The 25,339-nt window shown below is 37.0% G+C and overlaps 5 protein-coding genes and 1 long non-coding RNA gene across 6 annotated transcripts; 3 read left to right on the top strand and 3 right to left on the bottom strand.

The window, feature by feature from the left end:
• The first annotated feature begins 910 nt into the window (after window positions 1–910).
• On the top strand, window positions 911–3,704 carry LOC115998333 (coiled-coil domain-containing protein 18-like). Its single transcript, XM_031237874.1, has 9 exons — window positions 911–1,009; window positions 1,214–1,279; window positions 1,685–1,792; window positions 1,937–2,067; window positions 2,208–2,274; window positions 2,355–2,422; window positions 2,501–2,594; window positions 2,856–2,926; window positions 3,018–3,704. Exons 1-9 carry the CDS (start codon window positions 926–928, stop codon window positions 3,424–3,426), a joined length of 1,098 nt encoding a protein of 365 aa, XP_031093734.1. The 5' UTR covers window positions 911–925; the 3' UTR covers window positions 3,427–3,704.
• Window positions 3,705–3,850: 146 nt separating this feature from the next.
• On the top strand, window positions 3,851–5,199 carry LOC115998080. The gene is made up of 3 exons (XR_004093836.1): window positions 3,851–3,995; window positions 4,085–4,214; window positions 4,942–5,199. It is a non-coding gene; the product is annotated as an uncharacterized LOC115998080 (long non-coding RNA).
• Window positions 5,200–10,201: 5,002 nt separating this feature from the next.
• Window positions 10,202–11,532, top strand: LOC116000339 (probable membrane-associated kinase regulator 4). Its single transcript, XM_031240404.1, has one exon. It carries the CDS (start codon window positions 10,304–10,306, stop codon window positions 11,405–11,407), a length of 1,104 nt encoding a protein of 367 aa, XP_031096264.1. The 5' UTR covers window positions 10,202–10,303; the 3' UTR covers window positions 11,408–11,532.
• Window positions 11,533–13,564: 2,032 nt separating this feature from the next.
• On the bottom strand, window positions 13,565–15,748 carry LOC116000065 (cilia- and flagella-associated protein 298-A-like). Its single transcript, XM_031240079.1, has 6 exons — window positions 15,499–15,748; window positions 15,350–15,399; window positions 14,913–15,045; window positions 14,281–14,387; window positions 14,159–14,207; window positions 13,565–14,015 (listed from the first exon to the last, which is right to left on the bottom strand). Exons 1-6 carry the CDS (start codon window positions 15,680–15,682, stop codon window positions 13,993–13,995), a joined length of 546 nt encoding a protein of 181 aa, XP_031095939.1. The 5' UTR covers window positions 15,683–15,748; the 3' UTR covers window positions 13,565–13,992.
• Window positions 15,749–16,213: 465 nt separating this feature from the next.
• Window positions 16,214–19,939, bottom strand: LOC115999214 (ankyrin repeat-containing protein ITN1-like). Its single transcript, XM_031239027.1, has 4 exons — window positions 19,774–19,939; window positions 18,573–19,067; window positions 17,984–18,393; window positions 16,214–17,541 (listed from the first exon to the last, which is right to left on the bottom strand). The coding sequence occupies exons 1-4, from the start codon at window positions 19,793–19,795 to the stop codon at window positions 16,714–16,716; spliced, it is 1,755 nt and encodes a 584-aa protein (XP_031094887.1). The 5' UTR covers window positions 19,796–19,939; the 3' UTR covers window positions 16,214–16,713.
• Window positions 19,940–21,038: 1,099 nt separating this feature from the next.
• LOC115999567 lies at window positions 21,039–25,275 on the bottom strand. Its single transcript, XM_031239408.1, has 6 exons — window positions 24,829–25,275; window positions 23,337–24,678; window positions 22,857–23,263; window positions 22,010–22,507; window positions 21,197–21,829; window positions 21,039–21,071 (listed from the first exon to the last, which is right to left on the bottom strand). Exons 1-6 carry the CDS (start codon window positions 25,273–25,275, stop codon window positions 21,039–21,041), a joined length of 3,360 nt encoding a protein of 1,119 aa, XP_031095268.1.
• Window positions 25,276–25,339: the final 64 nt, after the last annotated feature.

Genomic DNA, 25,339 nt, shown 5'->3' with positions numbered 1-25,339 from the left:
GGGGAGCATAATCCTCTTCTTCTCCATCCTTTCTTCCACTCTCCACCATCAATTGTCGGATCCTATGTTGTCTTGTTCACAACTTAGCTTTCTTTTTTATATTTTTTTTCAACTTTTTTTTTTTGTCTCTTCTTTCACTCACATTTAAAAAAATTACTTTAATAGCTGTTTAGATGGTCTTTTTTACTAAGATACATTCATAAAGGTGCACACGAAGTGATCAATATTGTAAAGAGACGATAGGCCATAGAAAAGTTCACTTTTTACTATATGTTCACGAGTATTTCATTTTTTTGGATGATTAGAAAAATCAGTAATCGCTACTTGAAGGTGTGCAATGAGTAAAATATGTTCTTATATAATAGTCTGCAAACCACACAAAAGAGATAAACTGCAAGATGTATTTTTACTCTTTTTTTTTTTTTTTTTAGAGNTTCCAAGGGATGTGAGTGACAATTTATGTTCTTTTATTTGTTACATTCTTTAGAGTTTCCTTGTGAACTTCTTGTCCTATTATCTTCATCCTTGGTTCTTTTATGATGCCTCATTGTGCCATTGTAATATGGTACCTCCTTTGCCTTTTACAAGTAATACCTGAGTATAATTAAATTTTCTTGAACTAGCTTGTCCAAAGTGAAGAGTATCAAGTATCATTTTCCTTTTTTCATATATTTGTTTTAAAAATTCAATATGATTTGTTGTCATTTAATTCACTAGTTTCATTAGTAATGTCTCGTATATTAGTCACTGAATGTGATTTTTGCTTTCTGAACAAGTATGTAAACTAGTGTCCTATGGTTTCTTGATTACTAATAACGAAGTCTCATATGTTAGTCACGTATTATCTGCTGGTTCTTTTTTTGTTTTTCTTCTCTTCCTCTCTCATCCATTGAAAGCACAAATTTTGTTCTGGATTTCATTTTCCATGTATACACTTTGCAGAGTTCAGAAAGAGGAAGCATTAAGATTTCGTGTTTCCAAGTCCGGTGAAGTCAGTGAAATAGAGAAGGTATTTCAAGCAAGAAAAATCATTGGTTATTAGAGTAGTGAGATGAAATCTTCATCAACTTTCTTTCTATTTATTGCTGTTTTTGTACTTTCTGTCTGTTGAAGTACAGTCCATAAATGAATGAGTGAAGAGCTATACTGGTGTACTCCTGGACTATTGTGTTCTTTGGTCTGTTAACTGTTGTTTCCTTTATGTACTCTTCAGGAAATAACAGCTGAGATTACTGCACTGGAGAAACAGAGAGATGAACTTGAAGCACAATTGAAACAGGTCTTTGTTTTGATAGAATCCTACTATTTTCGTTTTTCTTTTAAGATTCTTCAATGGAAATGCTTGTTTTTAATTTTTGACTATTGTGATTATTGTCTGCTCTTTTTCACGTTGATTGATAAAACCGTCTTTCTTAGTGTCCCCCTCCCCCCATTCTGAAATTGGATGTGATAGTGACCCAGTATCGCCTCGAACAGTTGAAGTCTCTTATAAAATTTTGGAGTCTTAAGAGTTGCAGAAGAAAAATCATTAAACTGTCAAAAGTGGACTTAACATCTATATAGCTGGAAGAAATTGTAGAGATCAAAAGATTTTGTTTTCTTGCTTTTCAAGTGAACTTGTATTTCGTTTGCACATTCATTTTTATTCAAGCATAGCATTTCACAGTTTGGATAAAACTTTCAGGTGAATATCTCCTTGGCTGCAGCTAATGGACGCCTTCAAAATGCTAGAGAGGAGAGGGACCAGTTCTATGATGCTAATGATCAGATTGTTGCCCATTTGAAAACTAAGGTTTTACTATTTGTTTGTAACATGTTTATTTTGGTGTATTTGATTCGCCATTGGTTTTCCTAGACTTCATGTTCCAAGCTATTGATATTTCATCTATATAAAGACGCCATTTTCATTTTTTTGATGTTGCTTCAACTTTTGCAGGAAGATGAACTATCAAAGTCCGTAAGCTCATGTAGAGTGGAAGCAGATATTCTTACTGCATGGACCAATTTTTTGGAAGATACTTGGGCTCTTCAGTGCGCTTATATGGAGACTAAAGACAAGTTGGCCAAGTACGTAACTCGGCTTACCTAAATGATCTCTTTGATTCTATGTTTTGGATATAATGTGATCACTAATGTGACCTTTAAGTATCCCTGATAGAAATATATGCAATTTGCTTCATTGCTAATTGTTACTTTGCATTTTCAAGTGATGAACTGGAAAGACATGAAGATTATTTTGTGAACTTGATCATTGAACTCCTCTCTGCTTATGAGGTATGTAATTGGTTTGCATGATAGCCTTCTGGCCAAGCTCAGACCAAGTGTGACACTAAACTTCATGTTTTCTTGTACAGAGAGAACTGAAGCCTTCTATTGATCGTATAGGGAAATATGTGGAGAACTTGAGGAGTTTTGACAAAAGGTAATGTCTTTGTTTGTATTTATCTATACATATCTTATTCTTTTCATATTTATAGAACTCTTAAAGTTATACAAACAGGTCAGTGGTGGCATCTGGTGCGGATCATGATGATTCCAAGGTGTTGACCCCACGAAAAAATCTTGAGGAGGAATACCTGGATTATGAAGCCAAGGTAAGATCATAACTTGTAATTTTCAGACATGCTTTTGGAATCTTGACAACTTGGAAAGGCTGCCTTAAGCTGTCACTCTAGTACAAGGATATATAGTTTTTTCTTTTAGGATTATTTGTTTGTTGGTCTCAGTTTAGTTCCCTTGCTAAACCCTGTATTTTCTTTGTTCTAGCTAGGTGTTTCATAGCTCAAACCTTTGTGTGGCCACTATGGCAATCACCACGTACTGAATTCCTGATGAAATGTCTGTTTTAACTGCAGATTATAACCACCTTCAGTGTGGTGGATAACATGAGGGAGCAGTACTATGCTCACCAAGGGAAAATCTCCAGGTTTCCTTGTGCATGGCCCTTCTACGTGTGTTGTTTTTTTTGTTAACTATTTTTTCTTTACGAGTTAAACTAGTTGTTGCCTTCCATGCAGGAAAAATGATTCAAAAGTCCAGGAACTTTTTGACAGTATTGAAAAGTTGAGAGCAGAATTTGAATCAATTGAGAGACCAATTCTTGAAATGGAGACTCCAGGCCAAGAGGCAGAGGCTTCACATGGTGAAAGGCCACAAGAAAATGTGATAACTCCTGCAAGGGAGGTGAAAGAGATTCCTGAAGCCAGGGAAAAGGAGCAAAATGAACCTTCTGCAACTAATGTTCAGAAGAAAGAACCATCTGCTGCCAAACCAGAGGAGGCTCTAGACCCCAACACGGAATTTGCCAAATTGGAGTCTGAATTTGGCACAGTCAACGTGGATAACTCGGCAGAAGAGGTTGGTGACTGGGAATTTGATGAGCTGGAAAAGGAGTTGAGAATCGAGGACTCTGCAACCCACAAGTAGAAATGTCACACTATTTAAAAAACTTAGTATCCAAACTCTAAAAACAATGAGCAGTTGTATACTTGTGTGTGTATGCTTGGGAGAAATGATTCCTAGGCTCAAGGTTCAAACAATTAGGCCTGGGAATTGCTTCGTGTATTCTCTGAAATGCTGTACCGAGTATTTGTTTTCATGTAAATACTCAATTTGGTGTAACACTGTGTTTTGCGTAACAAACACATAGAACTTTCTTCCAGCTACAGAAAAGAAATCTTTTGTTTTTTCCCTCTATTGGGATCCAACAATGCATGTGGAAATTAACATTATATTTTCAGCTAGGCTGGTAGCACTATGACATTCTTTTTTGGTTTAATTTCTTTTTTATTATACACAACTGGTTGTGGTACAGCAAATTGATGTCACTTCTCTGTGTGGATGCAGGCTTACATGATTTGATCTGAGAAATTTTCTGACAGGACAGTTTATGCCAAGTTTTGTTTAAGTAATGAGAGAACCATGATGGGATCAATTGGGTTGGCCATCTGAAAATGTTTCTTTCTGGAAGGGGAAGGTATGGAGAGCAGAAACAGGTGGATGTACAAAAATCTTTGTCTACTAACATTGTTGGGATAAAATAGTTTCCTGAAATAGAAGTTGAAACTTGTCTTTTCTTTTGCAGGGCAACATCATTAGTCTGGCCCTCCCCATGTTTTCCCTACTAGGATGCAAAACATAGTGGGAGTTGAAACTGAGCCACATGAAATCCTCAGAAAGCGGCTGGCTTCGAAAATGACCTGCCATTGCTTAAGGTATAGTCATCCAAACTTTGCTGAGCTATTGTGAAGTCATCTACTTTTTCTGGTGCCTGTGGGATGGCCGGCACAGGAAGCTCGATGGCCTTATGCAATGGTTTAAAGCTTCCTTTGCTGTGGCTTAGAACCAACAAAAGTAAAACTATAGTCCAGATTTTCTGGTTGTGGTGGGTCACACCCCATTGTGGCTGTGTTTCCTTCTTAATTAACTTTGAAAAAATCATTATTATTTTAGTAGGAACTACTATGGTGATGGTGGGTATTGTGCAGTAGTGTCAGCCTATCATACATGATTGTACCGAATATTATTAGAAACCATTACGGAGTACCCTATACAATCATGCATGTATAATGATTAGGATGTCAAAGTGGGCTGAAGCCAGCGGGCTGACCCGCACCCGCTCCATAGTGAGGTGAGTTAGGGCTACAAAAGAGCGGGCTGCAGGCCAGGCCCTATTTTTATATATATATATATATATTAAAAAAACAAAAGCTCGCGGGACCCGTCAACCCGCGTGGAGCTGGCCGGCTCGCAAAAGCTTGCCATAAATTAGGCCCGCGGTGGAGCGGGCATAATGGTGCGGGCTAGCCCGCTTTGACAGTACTAAATTAATGATAATACGGACTAGATTTTCCGTATTATTATTATTATTATTATTATTATTAATTATTGTTATTATGGGTGTGTAGGTGGAAGATAATTATTGTTATTATGGGTGTGTAGGTGGAAGAATTATGAGACCTAAAGCATACCGCTTGAAACAGAAATGGCTAAACATGGAGTAAAAGGTTGGCATGTTTCCAATTAACGTCTGCACCTCACCCCCCACCACCCTCAAAAGCCATGTGTGGCATTAATTTATTGACAATACATATTTACAAACAATTTATGTTAGTAAAAATAAACGTTAAAAACACACAATTACAATAAATATTTGTTTTGAAACTCATTATTAAAAATGGAACCCACAGTTCTAGACCATAAGTGTCTTCTTACAAATTTGCGTGGGACCATAGGCTATACTCTTTGAGAGTTTCTCTGAAACGGTAAAACTTTCTATAGCTACACAGTAATTTCAATATATGGGAGGTGTCCTATGAGATCACCTATTTTGTAATTTTGGTGAGATTGTGAGATTAAATATTGTGTATTAAATTAATAAATTTTAATGGTCTAGATTAATTTACATTAACCGTGTTTGCATACACTTAATCGTAACTTTTTAAATAAAAATTGACTACTTTTTTAATACATTAATTTTTCAGCTTACATTAGATTAATTCTAAGCTCTTAAAATCGTTGTCCAAGAGCCGCTTTAGAAGGTCAATCTTAAGTCATCCCATCAGTCTCAGGTTCTTATCCCGCATTTTTACATTTTACCCACAAGGGGTCTTTATTACATCTAATCGGTCTCTTTGGATAACTGCAAATTTCCAAAATTGATTAATTTATTTACCCAATAACTTTCTTCATGCAAAATATTGCATCCTCACCACCCATATATCTTTGATTGAAGAGTGTTTTAACTTTTACCGTCCCCTATAAGGATTCTAACTCAGGTTGCTTCATCATATCGCCAGTCTTTTGAGATGGGAGGGGGCAGTTTAAACTTTATAAAAACTGACAAAAGTCTCGAGCTCTGCAAGGGGAGCATAATCCTCTTCTTCTCCATCCTTTCTTCCACTCTCCACCATCAATTGTCGGATCCTATGTTGTCTTGTTCACAACTTAGCTTTCTTTTTTATATTTTTTTTCAACTTTTTTTTTTTGTCTCTTCTTTCACTCACATTTAAAAAAATTACTTTAATAGCTGTTTAGATGGTCTTTTTTACTAAGATACATTCATAAAGGTGCACACGAAGTGATCAATATTGTAAAGAGACGATAGGCCATAGAAAAGTTCACTTTTTACTATATGTTCACGAGTATTTCATTTTTTTGGATGATTAGAAAAATCAGTAATCGCTACTTGAAGGTGTGCAATGAGTAAAATATGTTCTTATATAATAGTCTGCAAACCACACAAAAGAGATAAACTGCAAGATGTATTTTTACTTTTTTTTTTTTTTTTTTTAGAGTGGGTAGGTGGGTGGGTTACAAGAAGAGAAACTCATATTCATTACTTAAGGATGTGCGTTGAGTAAATCTCGCTTTGTGACCTTCGCCAACAAAAAATTACAAAGAGGTAAACCAGCTTAAATTGTTCATAGATGATTAGCTCAAACCAATAAGGTCAATAGGCTGCTCTGAAGACACTTTTATTTTTTACTCCATGTTAACATGACATATTTGATTTATCTAAGGAAACAATAAAAAGAGTTGTAATTTTTGTTCATTTTTTCTACAGAATCAAAACAATACATGTGGTGAGAATTTTATTATATTAAAATGAATTTATAATTTTCTTCCTTAAAAAGAAAAAGGAACAGAAAATTAGGCAAGTTAGCCCCTGGAATCCAGTAAAAGTAGGAAGCTTATAAACGTGGTTCTTGAGCTCCAACTATTTCTATATTAAAAGTTTGTGTTCTCTATAGTAAATAAATATGGAGCACTAAAACTAAATTAGTTGTCACACAAGCGGACACGCACACGCATAAACATCATTATTAATCCCAATACATGAGAATGACATCTTAGGTTAGGATGTCCGAGATAGGGATCTTCTTTACATCATTTTTATTTACAATTTTTTAGAAACCTTTTCAATATTTTACGGCATTATTTCATATTTCTAAGAATATATATTTTGTTTAAATGCGGGTACCTCTCTATGCGGTCATGCAAACTCATCTTAACCATTGAAAAAACACAGTGACATTTGATAATTTCTTGTATCACATATATTTCGGTGGTGTATTTGTGAATACTCTGTTGTGCTCTTTTGAGTGAATTGTGGTGTACCACAAAATGCTGGTCTATGGTGCACTAATGAAAAAAAAAAAGCGGTAACATTTTGATAATTTCCTGCATTATGTATATTTCGGTGGTGTACTAAGTGTTAGGGTGTGGTGCACTTATGAGTGCTCTGTGGTTCACTTTTGAGTGAAATGTGGTTTACCACAAAGTGTTAATTTGTGCCTCTGTGGTGCACTAATAGAAAAAATGTGATAATATTTTGGTAATTTCTTGCACCATGTATATTTCAGTGGTACACTACGCTCTGGGGTGTGGTGCACATATGAGTGTCCTGTGGTGCACTAGGAGTGGATACACCAATGTTTATGCATCTTTTTTAGCAATGTTTATGATACTGTACTATGGAGGTGATATAACTATCTGAATATTAATTAATTAATGAGTACTAACATGTTATATGAATGCTTATATAATATAATCTCGATTAACATTACATATATTATAGGTGTTCAAGTGAGAACACCTCCATGTAAAAAGTGTGGGCACATCCACACTCTCTATCTTGAGAAATCAAAGGCTATGATCTTAATATTACTAAATTTTCAAGTTTGCAATAATTATAAAATGAATCTCGCTCTAAAAAGTTTTTATTAATTATAAAATTGACCCTAATTTTATTTTTTTTACTAAAATCCTTAACCATTGATGAATCATAATAGACGATTGAGACCAATCATCACTTTTTACAGGAGTGTCATGTTCTCATTTAATCTCACCACTATATCAAACAAAGAGTTTACTAAATCTCATTCCAATTATCAAGTGTTTGAATTTGATCCCAATCCCAATTCATATATTCCAACACAATATAAAAACTTAATCCAGAATCAAAAGGGTTATGAGAAGCATTGAATCTACTATTGTTTTGATTTGAGTAGGTACATGTTTAATTATTTGGCTACGCATCAATGCGACATGTGTTGGTTAAAATTGTTAACTTTAAACTTTGAATTCACTCAACCGTTGTGAACGTTTACTCAACTCGATCACATCTACTGATCTACAAGCTCCAACCACTTCCCATTTGAATTTTGAAATAGTTCTCTATTGTTTATAAAATTAATTAAATTAAAGAGTAAGTAATATTTATGGTTTTTTAATTGTGGACAAATAGTTAACTTCAATAACTAATTCTGTTGCAATGCTAACAACTCAAGTACCAAATGTTGTGACTAATAAATGAAGGACTAAGTTAAGGTAAAAACTTGTGTGAGACCGTCTCACCATGAGACGGGTAGGGTCATGTCAAGATGCAAGTGTAACACTTATATGAACAAATGTCATACTTATATGCTCAAATGTAATACAAATCAGGAATAAAATTTTTGTTACTTATACAGGTAAATGTAATACTTTTAAGGGAAAATACAATACTTTTACATTTCAATTTAAAAGTATTACATTTTTCCTCAAAAGTATTATATTTGCCCTATAAGTAAGGAGCACTTGTCAACATTACTTATTATGAAAAATGTATTACTTTTTCTCTTATAAGTAACAAAAATTGTATTCTTAATTAGTGTTATATTTGAGCACATAAGTATGACATTTGCACATATAAGTATGAAGATTGCATGGTGCTTTGATCGACCCGGCCCGTCTCACGAATAAAGATCCGTGAGACGGTCTCACACAAGTGTGACCCCTAAGTTAATTATTTTTGGAAGACCAAAATATTGTTTTCCATAAATTAATTAAAGGGAATATAATCACATTAGAGTGAGGGAGATCTCTTAGTTAGGTCTCGCTATCAGGGGTCCCTGTTTGATCTTTAAAAAAATCCTCTAAATTAGCCAAATTTGTGTATGTTTACTCTTTTTTTTTTTAACCTAGATTTTTTCAACTTTGCCAGACTATATCATGGACTTACATTCTCCTATGAACCCACCCAAGGCTCATGAAGGAGTCGCCTTGTGACCCTAGCTGGCAAATGATTACAAATCATGTAAATCAATCTAAGTTACCCATAACTGATCAGATCAAACTAAAAAAAATAAAAATAAAAAAGATCAATAGGCAACACACACAGAGTCAAACCGTTGTGATTACCAAGCCATCTGTTTGACCAACACATATATATATACAAGCCAATATGCGTACATATATACATGCTAACTCAAATTAATATATATCATTAAGAACTGGTTTAATTCAATTTGACAGATCAGATAGCATACACATATTTGTATATGTGAATTCCTTTTTTGAAGTATGATTTTTGTGATTGATTATCACTTAGGCCCACAATGTGAACAGCTTGAATCTCAACAGTCTTTAGTGGGGAATCTCAACAACTTATTAGTTATTACACTGTGTTATTGAATAATAATTTGTGTATCCACTCGTACACTCACTCATTGAGTTTTCTTCTCTCTTTTTGAAAACCAGCCCCTACCCCAACCCCTAACCCTAGCAATCCATATATTAAAATGTGCCCAGTGAAGCTTCAAAAGGGTAACCGAGTGAATAAAATATAATTCTCATATCAGAAAACTACTGTTAAAATTAAGTGATTATCACGCCAAAACTAGCCAGTAGCGAAAACACAACTTTATTTTCTTATACCGCCACATTTTCGAAAATCGAAAAGCAGTGTGCTAAATTTAACCCTTTTGGCCTCCGCCCAACAATCTACTTAGCCAGTTGGTGTTGGACGTGACCCTTCACTAGTCTCCGTCCAACAATTACGAGTTTGATTATTGTCAACGCCCTCTTAATTGAGCCCGTCGCACAATGTTATGTTTATAAATACGTGTAAATGTAGTGAATTATATTATATACTGTATTAAATACCTTGTACAATCTACTACAACGTGTTTATATTAAGTACAACGCAGTACCATAGGAGTTGTCTATTATTTATATATGATTATCTAAACATTATAAAAATTGGACATGTACATGATTGCAAAGACATGGCAAATGTGACCTAAAAAACATACTTCACCTTTATGCCCTGAATTTCATATTTGGAATAGTTTATAAATAAACAAAATTAAAAAACTTAGTGTTAATTAATACCTTTTGGTGACTCTGCATCCTCTTTAAAATGCTCCTATTCCATCCATATGCTTAGCAAACCTCAACCTGAAGTCCTGAATTGTCAAAACTCAAAACACAGTGAGAGAGATAGAGAGAGAGAGAGAGAGAGAGAGAGAGAGAGAGAGAGATGGAAGAAGAAAGTCCCTATTCATGTGAGCATGCAGAAGAAGACTACATAGACATGGAAGTTTGTTCACATTCCACCATTTTCAGCCATTCCAAAAGCTCACAACCTGACCCCAGAGAATTCGAGTTCCAAATGTTCTCAACCTCTGTTGAAAAAGACACCACAACTTCCCCTGCAGATGAGCTCTTCTACAAAGGAAAACTCCTCCCCCTTCACCTCCCCCCGCGCCTAGAAATGGTAGAGAAACTCCTTCAGAATCCCAGCACTTACAACAACAACCTCGACGCCCAGTTTGATGCGTTTGAAGAGTCCTTTAGAACCCCATTATGCACAACACCTACCAATCATACCCCTACCAGCAACACCACCCCATTTGAATCCTGCAACATTTCCCCCGCGGAGTCTTGCCAAGTCAGCAGGGAACTCAATCCAGAAGAATACTTCTTTGCGGAAGTAGTTGGCGATTTTCATGCAGATCACAACCCCAAACGGACATGGACAAGAAGGCTTAGGCTGATGAAGCAGTCCTCTTTGAGTTCAAAGTTGAAAGCCTCCCGGGCTTATCTAAAATCATTGTTTATCAAATCGAGCTGCTCAAGTCAATCCTCCGCAGCTGCTTCAAGAATGATCAACAAAGGATTAGCTCCACAGGCCAATGAAGGTTGTAAAAGCCACGCCAAAGTAGCTAAGAAGGAGCCGTTTGGGCAGATTCAGAGAGGTGGATCCTCACTCGCAAAGAGCTTCAACAAAGAAAACGCTTCTGGGGACGAAGGAGGCCATGGCCATCATAGAAGGTCATTTTCAGCGGCTTTTAAAAGGATATCAACAGCAAAAATTTCATCCTCATTGACATCATCCTCCGGCTGCTCATCAGCTTCGAGCTCAAACAATTCAAATGGATTTCAAGAGCTGCAATTTTTCAAGAGAAGCGCCAGTGCATATTCAGATATCGAGAATTCAATCCAGGCAGCAATCGCTCATTGTAAAAGATCTCAACAGCAGTTACACTCAACCAATACTGTAACTGACCTTGGGATATGCTCAATGTCTGCTTCTAAAGTTACCTGTGAGGAACAAGAAAGACCAGCACTGTGCCAGAGTTAAAAGTATTTTACTTTTGTTTACTTTAGGGTGGAATGATGGAAGAACAATTTTGCTTGCCTTACTTATGATGCGTTTTTTATATAACTTAGTATAACAAGCATCATGCAAAGAAGCAAATCCATATTTTTGCAGACTTTCTTGTACTTCCATCCACAAAAATTTGTGAAAACACCACAATAAAGTATTCTATTTCATAGATGATAATTATTCGGATTGCAAAAAATGGAAGTTTTGTATCACTTGATTATCAAAATCATATAATTTCACAGCATTTTACCTCACGAAAACTCTTATGCTTAAACTATGAATACTGACTAATCATTATATATATTATAAATAGAGACACTTTCAACATAATATCTTTACTCTTCTTTTTCTTGCAGTAGAGACTTTGAAGTGACTACCACTTTGAGGCATTAAAGCACAAAGTGACTTTTAAATTAATTATCCTTTGACTGCTGCATCACAGCCATCACTTTTTCTTTTTTTTTTTGAAGTAATCACAGCCATCACTTAAAGAAGGCTTCAGCCTTAAGTTTGTTTAATAAACTCCAAGTTCAATTAATTTAATCCCATAAATGATGAGCATACCTTAGAATAAGGTTCTACAGGAGTAGAGAGAGGAAAATGCCCATGTGGTCCTGCAATTTCAGAATTATGTCAATTCATTATTAAGTTTTGAATTATAGTTAACAATGCCTAATTCTGCTCCTAATTTATTATAATTCTGGCTTACAGCATATCAACAATTATGTATAGTGATCAGTGGGAACCAAAGTAGCATGTTTACTTTATTTTATTTATATATGCTCATCATAGACCAAGAATTGATGCAAACAACTGAAAGTGTACATTTCGTGTTCTGTCAGAAGAAATAAAATTATAAAGCCTATCATTTCAATCAATCAGAAACAAATGATAACAAATAACCTGATTAGTAAAGTGAATTTCTTGGTCATGAGGCAATTATACTTTGATCAGACATCACCAGCACCTGAAATATTACTTAATTAGAAGTTTATTCAGTTTAAGCCATAGCATTACTTTTAATCAAAGATTATCACCAATAATCATAGAAAAATGATACAATCCCACTTGTCTGACTCATGAGAATAGCTGATAAAGTTAAGAACTGACTTTAAACACAATGATTTCAAGATAAATCATAAATTAAGGCAAATCTCCAAGTTCAGACAAACAGCTTTCAGGTAACATTTGAAGTTTTTTTTTTCTCAGAAAATTTTAGTATTCCACATGGCATCAAAGAAAAAGTTTCCTTTTCAAATAAACAGGAGAAAAAATTGGCTTTATTGAGCCCTCTTTTGATTTTGAAGTGGGCATTCCAAATCTTAAACTAAGTGCAAGTGTCAGCCAGATTTTTGACAAGATTAGTGGTAAATAACACTCCTAAAAAGATTATTCATGATGTTCAGCACTTGGGGGGTACTGATAAGCATATAACAATAAACTGTTTTCCCCACCAATTTCCTGAATTTCTACAGAATCAAAGATTCAAAGAGGGAAAAGAGCTAGCACATGTTTATAGTGACTTTCAATTACTCGTCTCTAAGCCTGTGGTTTAACAAAGTAGAGAAGAGAAATGCTTATCTACATTATGATGACCCTATGTTTTCTGGACGGATTGCTTAGAAAAGCTAAATTAGGTGGATAAACTGTTTCAGGTATAGACTCCTAGTAGCAGGTATCAACAATAAGGTGGTTTGAAGCAAGGACAAGCATTTTGTGCATCTGTCATGAATGTTTTTCATTGATAGAATCATCTGCAAACGAACTCAAATACTTTATGTAATTTCACTAATTCTTGTAAGAAGACAAGAGAATTGAACCAGTTTCAGGATATATGTTAGAATGTATTGAGAACACGAAGACAGTCTTGAAGAGGATTTGATAGAAATTGGTCTGCCAGACCATTTGGTAGTCCATGCATACTTTACTTATATGAATAGGCTAAACAAATTTTCATGAACAGGGTCGTTGTTTTTTGTACTAATATCTACTGAAGTCTAAAAGCACTTATCATATCTTTCATGACTAAATGTATGTATATAACCTATTTGGATTGGATATCAAGAGACAAGAGTCTCCTATGATATAAGCAAGGAGAATAGTTCAAGCAGAACTAGAACAACAAAGAAATGGACCATAGGAACAGGACACTCAAAACATATATATCATCAGTATCAGCTAGCAGAAGAGATCCTCTAACACAATGCAATCTATTTGAACTAGAACATCAAATTTAAGTACATCAGCTCGAAATGAAAGACTCAGTGTCCAACAAGTTGAAAATTCTATAGATAGAAATCTAATGAGATGTACGTGCTGAAATAATTGTGTAGCATTAAGCGGTGGAATCCAAGGGTTCTAGCTTCATCTAACTTGCATAAGTAAGATATTTGTTACGTAATCACTCGCAATTGCGAGTAATATACTGTTACAAGCTGGGGAAATTTGAATTACTGCAAGCATTAGTAAATTGTGTAGTGCCCAGAGCTGACTGCAGGGAGGAAAGTACACCAACAAGGAAACAAATAGAAGGCCATTCAAAATCCCGGGACAAAATCTTATTTGCATGAGCTTTCTCCACCTTCATTATACACAACATCAAAATAAAATGAAATACAAGCAGTGAGACTGTGTATAATCTGTAGAATCAAGATAGGCAGTGAAAACATAATTTGAACTCAACTATGTAAGAGGAAATTGTATATAGCAGTTAAGTGCAAGTACCTGTAATTGATGCAGGAGATATCATAGGTGACTGTAGCCTGATTACAACCTGCCACCAATTATTCCACCTCTTTAGGCAATAATCCTCAGAGTAGTTAAATGCAGACACTACATGTAAGTACCTTTGTTTTCTCATTTTTCCCAATATAGTCACACAACTTTTTACCCTTTTCCAACTCTTTGCCTGCCCACCAGAGCTGTATTGTACGCTCTTGAATAAGCTCCAAATCTGAGAATACATTTTCATCCAGTAAGTGTTCAGCTTATCATATTTCATCATTGACAGCAAAATTTTAAGAGTTATAACCTTATAATTTCAAATATTTTACTGATGTCATTCTCCCACAATAAATCACTTATTGCACCCTCATTCCTCCCGATAGAAGGATATACCTCATACAGAAAATTAAAGATACTGCTCCACTGTGTTATAAAACTGAACTAGCAGATCAAAGGGATATGAGTGTTTAGATAAAACTCTCCAGATCTATTTTGACAAGAACAAATTCAAACTAAGGCAATGTCTAATTCCAAATACTCCACTTTCTGAAGAGAAGGAAAGTGGAGAATTAATATTGATTTAATCTCATAGTAAATTTTCTCATTAGCTTTCTTGAGAACTTAATAGTTTTTTTGCTGATAAATGCTCTACAAACAATTTTTTAATGCACAGAGGGAAGTAAATTTTACACTAAATTCCAACAGAATTAAGATGGGAAACTTGGTTAATGGAAGTGATTATGAAAAAAAATACCTGGAAATAAATTCTGTAAGCTGCCATTTGAAAATCCAAATAGAGAATATGCTTCCGCAAATGCATTCTCAACACTCCTTATGTGGTCTCTTAACACGTAAATAGATAAAGGCTTGTTATGTATAACCTGATTCTGTTGTCCATCTCAACAAGTTTAGAACAAATAAAAGAACATATATCAATGCAATGAATCACATTGAATTTAATAAAAATAATCACGGTGAAAACCAATTGTCAAAATTAAATATTTATTACCGTATAGATATTTCTGCATGCATCAATCTCAGTTAACACATCCAAGTATATATTCTTTAGTAATTAAAGCACACAACATATAGCTATTCATACAAAATACTACAAGTTATATTCATATATACTGAGCTGATAATCATGTCTACTCTGAACTTGAGTATGCGTATGAAGAAAGAAACAGAAACCTTGGAAGCGTAGGACCTGGCTTCTGAGAGAGCTCGAGCGAGAGCCATCACTGCATTACGAATTGATTACTTCAAGTTGAGAAAGCTAAACAAAACGAGAACAAAAACAAAAACAAAAAATAAAAATAAAATAAATGAACAAAAATAACCTTTCGAATCGCTGTGAAGAAGTGGAGAGAGATGAGGTTCAAGCTGGAGAGAGAGACGCTCAATCTTCGATTGAAGGTTTGCAATTTCTGTTACGTCTTTGGCGATTTCCTCCACTGACGAAGTGGATTCAGTATCGTACAGAAACTCACTCCCGCCGCCGTGCTTCACCTGAATTCTAACCATCTCGAACAAACTAGAATACCAGATTCTCCTTCGCGCGAAAACTTTTTGCTTTACGGCCTTCTTCACTTCTGTCTTCTCAGTTTCAGTGTTTTATTATTATCTCTTTTTTAATTACCTAAAGTTAATTTCTTTGAAGGAGATAATATCTACAATAATTTAGATTATGTCATAATTTTGAAATTAGTTATTATCAATTTTATTAAAGTAGTCTTTTAATTGTTTAAAAATTTACTGAATTTAGTTGTTAATGTAATTTACCAATAATTAAAATAAGTAAAATTTTACACAATTAAAAGACTATTTTTGATGAATTCTTTTTCTTTTTTGGTTGAAAGATGTTACTTCAACCAAAAAAAAATTGTTACTTTACATACTAAGCACAGCTCCAAAAATGGTACCTTTACCTCTTTTGAGAGAAGCACAGCTCAAATGGTACTTTGTGGCTCTTTTGAGAGAAGATCACATGATCTAATCCCATTCGATTGACTATTGAGTAGTCTGATTTTGTAAAATGCCGATGCCAGTAATATATACCAATAGAAAAAGATGTTCAACTCCAAGGGATTTGCAATTTTTACACAATCTTCAGATTTCAAAGGTAGAATTGCATTCATGAATCATGAGACCATGATTTCAAACAAAATATACATATTTTCCAAGTTTGTAACTTGACAGTAAATATTAGCTAATCTGGCAATATGTTTCATTCCTGCCTCCTCGCCTCCTCGGTGCAGGTTCTGAAGGAAATCCTCTGAAATTAGAAGAGTTAACAGAAAGCAACAACTGATCATCTCCTCCACTCCACCAAACAGGAAGCAGCTAAACATGTTATGGGCTAATTGATCAGAAAAGCCAAGGAGGGTGGATCCTTCATGTTTCCCTCTCTATTTTCGAGCATATAATATATTAAATATAAATGTGTAGCCTCACTATCAGTTAGACTTTTAGTTGAGACAGAACACATTCTTAAATTCCTATGATTTTACTTCAATTGTTGCCATTAAGTCCCTCTTCATCTTGAGCTTCTCAGATCAGATGGCATAAATCCTGTCAATATCTGAGTTAGACAACTCAGAGGGAAGCCATGAGTTGGAGCCACTCCTTGCGTGCTTCTCTTTTTTCCTCGTCGACCTGATTCTCCTAGACCTCACGACATAATATGTCATGGTTCCAAGAACCCCGGCCATTATACTGCCACCTACTACCGTAACCAAGATAGCAGCCCACTCAAATTTGCGCCCGACCACTATATAAGACGAGGCCATGAATGCTACTGAAGTACACACAGAAGCCAGCCACATCAACTTGTTTATAATCTCTATCACTCTCCTTTCAGCCTTTGTCTCGCCTCTAACCAATGTAATCTGAACTACGACAACAGCAAGAGAGGTGAAAAGTGCAACGGCATTGAAGATGAAGAAAATTTGGAAAGAAGTGTAGGTCACAGCCACTGCCATCCCATAATCATCATCTCCACCAGGCACAGTAAAAATAGCCGCAAAGGCAACCGTTGCAAAAAGCACAGCTACCACGGTCACAGAATTTGTGGCATTGTTGATCCCTTCCCGATGAAGTTTTCTGAGCTCTTTAGCAATTCCATGGACATTTTTGTTTGTCCGCTTAGTTTGTTCCAGCTGGATATGGATATCTTTCTTGATTTGAGTAACGGTGTTCCTTAACTCATCTCTTGGTTGGTTCAACTCATTGGCCCTAACGGCACCATAACGGCAAAGGCTCTCCTTTATCAATGTGGATTCTTCAGAAAGGGGAAAATCTTCAACAATGTCAAGAGCTGTTTTGTGATCTCTGGTCAGTGCATTGACATTCATGTCAGGCAGTCGCAGTAACTCATCGACTATCTGCAAGTGGAAGTTCTCAAATGATTATTCATTTTATATCAGATGTGTTTGCGACTATGTATCTCTAGTAAGAGTTGGTAGTTTAATATTTGGAGATGAAAATAAAGAAATAAGATGATATATACAAATAGGCTTTAAAATATTAATAATGAGAACAGAATACTGGAAAACTACATCTAAGACATGTGAAGGAATTATGAACACAATGTTTTCTTTTTCCAGTTAGGTTAAGCATCATTGTTGGATAAGATGGTAAACAAAAATTGGCTTTCAAATTTTAATTGTGAGAACAGACTACTGGGAAACTATATTTGATAACACCCAACGGAGTATAGAGACCTTGAGTTGGAACAAAAAGCATACACCTGCCCCCTACCTAACCCTACCCACAACAAACAGAGAGAGAGAGAAGATAACAACAAGAATGCTATGCAAAGCATACCAGCACACGCTTTTTCCTGGTGGCTACATGTAATGCTGTATTTCCATTCTTGTCTGGCAGCATAACAATTGCTGCATCAGCATTAAGAAGCAATTTTACCACCTCAACGTTAACCCCTTTCACAGCCATTTGCAATGCTGTCTGCCCTTTCTTGTCTGTCCTTCTTGCTAGTTGTGGATCTTTTTCAAGCAAGGCCTTGACAATTTCCACATGCCCTTGCCTGGCAGCTAAATGCAATGCATTCTTCCCATTGGATCTGGCAATTTCAACCAAGGTACAATCCTTTACAAGCAATTCATTGACCACAGCAGTGTGTCCTCTTGATGCTGCCGTTATAAGGGGGGTAGCATTTGAAGGGCCAACTGTTTTACTTAGTTCAGGATCATGGTCCAATAGTACTTGCACGATGGCTGCAGTAAATGAGTGATTATAACACAGATAAAAATTAGGATAGTTGATTTATTAAAATAAGCTCTGGCAAAAGATACCTTTTGAAAAAAAAAAAAAAAAATAGGACCAAGGAGGAACAGAATTTTGTTTTAATATATATATAAAGGAATTAAATCATGAAGAAAGCTCAAATCATTACCATGATGTCCTTGACTTGCAGCTATATGCAAAGGATCAAATAGTGATCGGTTCTTCTTAGTGAGAGTTTCCTTAGTTGAGTACTTCAACAATTCTTTTACCACTTCAAGATGCCCCTTATCAGCTGCTGTAAACAATGCTGTCTCTCCTAATTCATTCACCTCATTCACGACAGATTCCCTAATCTCTGCTACCTCTCTGTCAAATTCTGCTCCACTCAGCATCCCAACCATTTGAGAATCAATATCATCAAGTATTTGCTTCACCGCTGCAAGATCACCTTTTTGAGCAGCCAAGTGAAGCTCCGTATCATTGTGCCTGCCCGTCACTTGTTTCACATATTTCTTTTTCCCTGCTTGATCAATTCGTTTACCAGAATTTGAAAGCACTAGAGCAGGTGCTGTTGCCGAGGATGGAGATGGGGCTGGCGATGGCTCAAACAAAGAATTTTGGCTGGTTGCTGGACTAATCAAGCCTTTCTCTAAGTCTATTTCACCTGTTGCATATATCAGATTCTCTTTAATTAGTCAACACTCTAGAAAAAGCTAACTTTACATCAAAAGAAGTTCGAAAAATAAAATTTAAAGCTCCTCCCCCATATTTGACCTTTGGCTGTAGAATCATAAATGTGCTCTTCCATGTATCCACATACACATACACTAAACTAATAACCAAATTATTAACAGCTGCTCCTTAATATTGATCAACAAACAGTGAATCATTGATCAGATGTATCAATCTGGATTCCACAACTGATAAATATTGCCTTTTCTTTAAGCAAAAATCCCAATCTTTTTCCTCTTTCTCCACCCCCCCAGCTCTCTATTCCTCCTTGGTTATTATAGTTTCACCTGGATAACAATTTCTTTAAATCCTGGAAATAGGATTCCCAGCTCACTAAATATGCTAAGACTTAAAGCATCCAAAGTTTCACCATAGTCATGTATCAAGTTATCAAGTAACCTAATTTCAAAACAAATTTGACTTTCTTTTCCACCTCAAAGTTTCTACTCTTTTCACATCTCTCAAACACTGGAGTTTACAGAGTCAGATCATCACAAAATTCATCTACAGCTTCGAGAATAATATACTCATAAAATAAAACGGAAACACTCATGCTCGAGATGCTGATGAAACCAAGAACAATCACAGACCCATAGATACACAAAAACAGAATAAAATAAAATAAACAAATTCTGTACCTTCTTGAACAGGCGAAGCCATGGCTGAGCTGAGAGGATACAGAAGGAAGCTTGATTGAGATGAATTTTGAGTGTTCGATTGAGATTTAAGAAATAACAGAACAGAAAGTAAAAGCGTTAGGGAAATGAAAGAAGAAAGAAGAAGACAGAAAGGGGAAAGTGCTGTGAAAAGGATGTTTTGCAAGTGGCTACTCAAGTGATGTTTATTTTATACTGTTCTAATCTCTGTTATTTGATGAATAAATGAATTGATTATTGTACTCAAAAATGAACTGATTATTAATTAATTTTTAAAAATAACTCCTGCGGTGAGAATACTTTAACCATAACGTTTTAAATTTAAATTTTTACAAGAGTTGTTTATTGATTTTATTGGTTTGAGCAAGTCAGCAATGAGCAACCTAAGTTAGTTTCCCTCATTATGGTATTTTACGGACTAGAGTTATAAAACGAATTTCACTTAGAATGTATTTTTGGACAATGAATATAGACTTTTATAAATAAAATGAAAATGCTTTATTTATAAGTTGAAAAAACGTAATTATTAATTAAAAAGAAAAAATGTTTTAATTTTACAAACGGAGGAAAATACGTTGAGAATACAGAATAGGTAACAATTTGAATCTAAATTAATTAAATTTTTTTTTTTTTTAGAAGGGGGAAACCCATATGTACATATTCCTTAGTTATTACTAATCATCAGTCTCCAACATGGGAAACCTGCACTGTCTAGTTCTAGAATATCCAGAATCTCGTTAGGAGGTTCACGTAGGTGTGTAAAACCCCTTGGACACTCTCTTGCCTTCTTAGCCAGGTAATCAGCTAGAGTATTGATTTCGCGTGGAATAACGTTGATTTCCCATTCTTGGAGCTTAGTCAGTTCCTGTCTGCATGCTTTGATGATGTTGCATACAGCCCCTATGGAGGCTGAACCTTCATTGAACATACTAACCAGTTCGTGAGAATCACCTTCAAAAATAGCTCTCCTATAACCCAAAAAGTTGGCCAACTGAATGCTCTTGAGCAAAGCCCACGCTTCTGCTTGCAATGGGGAACAAATACCAATCAAAGCCCACGCTTCTGCTTGCAATGGGGAACAAATACCAATAGCATATGTGAAGTCTGCTTGCAATGGGGAACAAATACCAATAGCATATGTGAAGCCTCCCAGCCACATCCCTTTATGATCTCTTATCACTCCTCCACAGGCTGCTTTGCCCGTTGCAACTTCTACTGAGCCGTCGAAATTGAGCTTGGTCGATCCTTCAACTGGTTTTGACCACCTCAACTCTTCCCATCTGTAAGAATGTAGGGTATACCTCTGGCTTTTGGTTTTCGAAAGGGCAGTATATATCTCCTCTGTCTGAGCTTTGATCCATCCTAATTTTGATCTGAGTGGTTGATTGGAGTTGTTGAAAATTACATCGTTTCTCCACTTCCAAATCCACCAAATAGCCACTGCAAATAGGATATTTTCGTTCTCTGGCCTGAGTTGGTTGCCTTTATTGGCTATTCCTCTGTCTAACCAATCCTTAAATGGTAGATTCTTTGTCTGCCAGTAAAATGTAGGTAGTAATCTGGACCATACTGTATCAGCAGCCGGGCACTTGCGCAAAACGTGATCAGTGTCTTCCACTTCATCTCTGCAAAGCCAGCAGTTGGTGTTCTCTGTCATTCCCCTCCTTGCCCTCAAACTATTTGTCATTATTCTCTCATGATGGGCCAGCCATATGAAGATTTTGGTTCTCTTTGGAACCTTCAACTTCCATACCGCGTTCCACTTTGCTGCCTCAAACGTGGTGGAGTAGTTCGATGCCAAGTCGTAAGCTGAGCTTACAGAAAACACTTCGGATGTCCCATGTCTCCAAACAATTGAGTCCTGTGCTTCGGCATCATCGATGATTATGGTGGCCGCTAGTTCGTTCCGTGATGCTTCTGGGAGGACGTCCTGCAGCTCTTCCCAATTCCATCCGTGATCTTTACTCCAGTAAGAATTTACTACTCTGTATCGGTCTACTAGAGTAATTGTGGAGGTAGCATGGTATATGAGGGGACGCTAGCCAAGCCATCTATCAGTCCAAAACATAGTGCTTTGCCCATTTCTGACTAATTTCGCACAGCCTCTTTGTAGTGTAGTTGTTGCTTTTAGGATCCCCTTCCAGACAAAGGACATGTTAGCCTTTGGTCTCCATGTCGTGCAATCCAAAGAGGTGATTGCGTATTTTGCTTTCAGAACCTGAGTCCATAGGCTGTCTTCGTTTTGCATGAGTCGCCACCCGAGTTTTGCTAGGAATGCCTCGTTCATCTTATCTAATTTGCGCAGTCCTAGTCCACCCTCAGATTTGCTTTTGGTGATTGTATCCCAATTAACTAGATGACATTTTCTTGCATTAGGAGAGCTTCCCCATAAAAAATTCCTTATCAGCTGTTCCATTTCGCTGATCACTCCTGCTGGCAGCGCTGTGGTCTGCATCAGATAGTAGGGTATAGCTGACAGGACTGACTGGGTGAGGACTAACATCCCGGCCAAGGAGAGGGTTTTCGACCTCCACCCCGCTAGCCTCTGGTGCATCTTCTCAATGAGACTGGCAAACGATTCTTTTTTCAACCTTCCATGTACTGAAGGGACACCTAAGTATCTTCCAAGATCTCCCACTTTGGGAATCCCTGTTAAGTCGACAATGCTCTGTTGCAGCTCCTCTTGAGTTTTGTTGGAGAAGTAAAGAGCAGATTTCTGAGTATTAACTTTTTGACCTGACTACTCACAAAATACTCCAAAACATTTCTTCCTCCTCAGCTTGTTCCAATGTTGCTTCACCAAATAGCACCATATCATCTGCAAGCAATAAATGTGTTAGTTGCGGTCCATGTCTGGATATTTTGATTCCTTTCCACCTACCAGTATTAACAGAGTCTAAAATCAAGTGACTAAATCTTTCTATACATAAAACAAAGAGTAAGGGTGATAATGGGTCTCCCTGTCTAATTCCCCTCCTTGGGTTGAACCATTCTGAGAGCTGTCCTTCCCAATTGATCGCTAATCTTGAGGTTGTTATGCACTCCATAATATTTCTTCTCCAGACTGTGTTGAAGCCTATCTCGGATAGTGACTCCTCGATGAAGCTCCAGGCCAGCTTGTCATATGCCTTCTCCAGATCAATTTTCATAATCATCCATCCCACTTTCGCTTTCCTAGTTCTAATTTTCATAATCATCCATCCCACTTTCGCTTTCCTAGTTCTCATTGAGTTGAGGACCTCCTGGAGTACTATAATGTTGTCTGCAATTTGCCTGCCCAGCACAAAACTTGTTTGGTGAGGACCTACTAGCTTCTTTGAAATCCCCCTTAGCCGGGATGCCATTGTCTTGGTCACTAACTTGTATACAACGTTGCAGAGGCCAATTGGGCGTAATTGTTTAACCGATTCTGGATTTGCAACCTTTGGTATTAGTGATATGATAGTATCGTTGGTTCCTGGGGGCAGTATACCTGTGTTAAAAAAAATTCAAAGCAAAGTCGGTTAGGTCTTTTCCAACTACATCCCATGCTTTCTGATAGAAACCTGCTGTAAATCCATCTGGGCCTGGGGCTTTGCATGGATCCATTTCAAATAATGCTTGCTTTATTTCCTCTGGCTTGAAAGGGTTGTTCACTTCTTGCCAATCCTGAGCAGTTAGAGTGGGGTACTGGCCATGAGCTAAAATATTGGGACTTCTGATATGAACTTCTGAAAATAATGCAGTAAAGTGTTCTTGAATGTGATCGAGTAGTAAGTTTCTATCTGACAGCCAAACTTCATTGTCCGTTTTTAGTCTTTTCACTTTGGTTCTATTCTTGTTCACCGCTGTAGCCGTGTGGTAATATCGTGTGTTGTTGTCACCTGACCTCAACCACTCCTCCCTTGAACGCTGATACCAGATTATTTCTTCTTGAAGTAGTGCATCATCGAGTTGATTCCTCAGTCTCCTTTCGAGTTTTATGAGATTAGTGGTAGCTCGTTGGGAGAGGCTTTTCTGTATTCCCCTTATCCTGGCCAGTAATTGTTTTTTCCTTTGGAAAACGTTTCCAAATGTGTTGGTGTTCCATGCTGTTAGTGCTTTGGCCACTGACGTTTTATTCACTTCCAGCTCTCTGTCTGGGATCCATGCATTCCGAATACAGTTCAAAAAATCCTTATGCATTGACCACGCCATATTGAATCTGAATCTCGCAGGGCCGCCGGCTTTGCTCCGAGGAGTCGTTGTAATCACAAGTGGTGAGTGATCTGAGTTGGCCATTGGCAGATGATTCACAATAGCTTCCGGGTAATTGATTCTCCATTGTGTATTGCATAAGGCTCGATCTAGGCGTGCTCCTTTAAATGTGCTTGAATTGATCCCCCTCATCCATGTGAACTTCGCACCAGTATAGCCCAAGTCCACCAAGCTTTCACGAAAGATCCAACTTCTAAAATCTGAACATCTTGCAAAATTGAAATGATTCGTATTGCTTGTCTCATTTATGCTGACCGCGGAGTTGAAATCCCCACACACCAGCCACTGAGATAGGGGGTTGAGGTCCTGAAAAGAGAGGTTAGCAAATAGATCTCTACGCAGAGCCATATTTGGACTGCCATACACTACCGTTAGTGCCCATGGGGTTACGTTTTGTTCTTCAACCTGTAGGTTAATAAACTGTGAGTGTTTGTTCATGACAACTACCTTGAGAGGCAGATTCCATAGAACCCAAATACCACCCGAGAAGCCCACTGCTTCGATGCGAACCCATTCATCGAACCCCAGGCCAAAGCAGATGTTGTTCGCTTGGTTACCTGATGTTTTAGGTTCTAAAAGGCATATAATGTTGGAAGAAAAGTCCCTACAATATTGTTTGAGGGTGCGTCTAAAAGTCCTAGACACTGCACCCTGACAGTTCCAAACTAGCATAATCATAAAAACAAACAAAAAGGCAAAAAACACACCGCAACACAACAGTGCACCAAGGCACAAAAAAGCTTACTGATCAGAAGCAACCTGGCCTACGCCAGTCTCAAAAGCTTACTGATCAGAAGCAACCTGGCCTACGCCAGTCTCATCGCTCATGGTAGCGTCCACGTCATTTGGTCGTGATGAAGACCCTCTTGGTACATTAGGAGGGTCTCCCAAAAGTTCGTAGTCCATATCAGTTCTGTATGAGGATTCGGGAATATCGCACTGATTATGAACCACCGTATTTGTGATCTGTTTACCCAATCTTGACCCCCTGACAATTGTATGTTCAGACTCTGCTGCCGCCCGTCTTGGTGCACCGCCCCTACCCCCTCTGTTACCATGGGCTCCTCGTCCACTCGGTTGGGGTTGTCTAAGGTTTTGCGGTTGTGGAGTTCGTTCCTGATTCGTCACCCTTTGTGTCTGCTGTGTTTGCGGAGAAGTTCGGATTCTGGGCAGGTTCTTGGGCGTAGAATTAAACGGTGCCACTGGAATATTATTCCCTTGTGCGTATTCAGTTTCAGTATCATTCATCTGCTCAATATTAAATTTCAATGCAATTATTAGATATTGGAAGGTCGTGATAATAAAAATAATT

This window comes from Ipomoea triloba, chromosome 12 (genome assembly GCF_003576645.1).
Source record: "Ipomoea triloba cultivar NCNSP0323 chromosome 12, ASM357664v1".
NCBI classification, from domain to species: domain Eukaryota; kingdom Viridiplantae; phylum Streptophyta; class Magnoliopsida; order Solanales; family Convolvulaceae; genus Ipomoea; species Ipomoea triloba.
The sequence above is the reverse complement of the archived record's forward strand: the minus strand, read 5'-3'. Positions and strand labels throughout refer to the sequence as shown.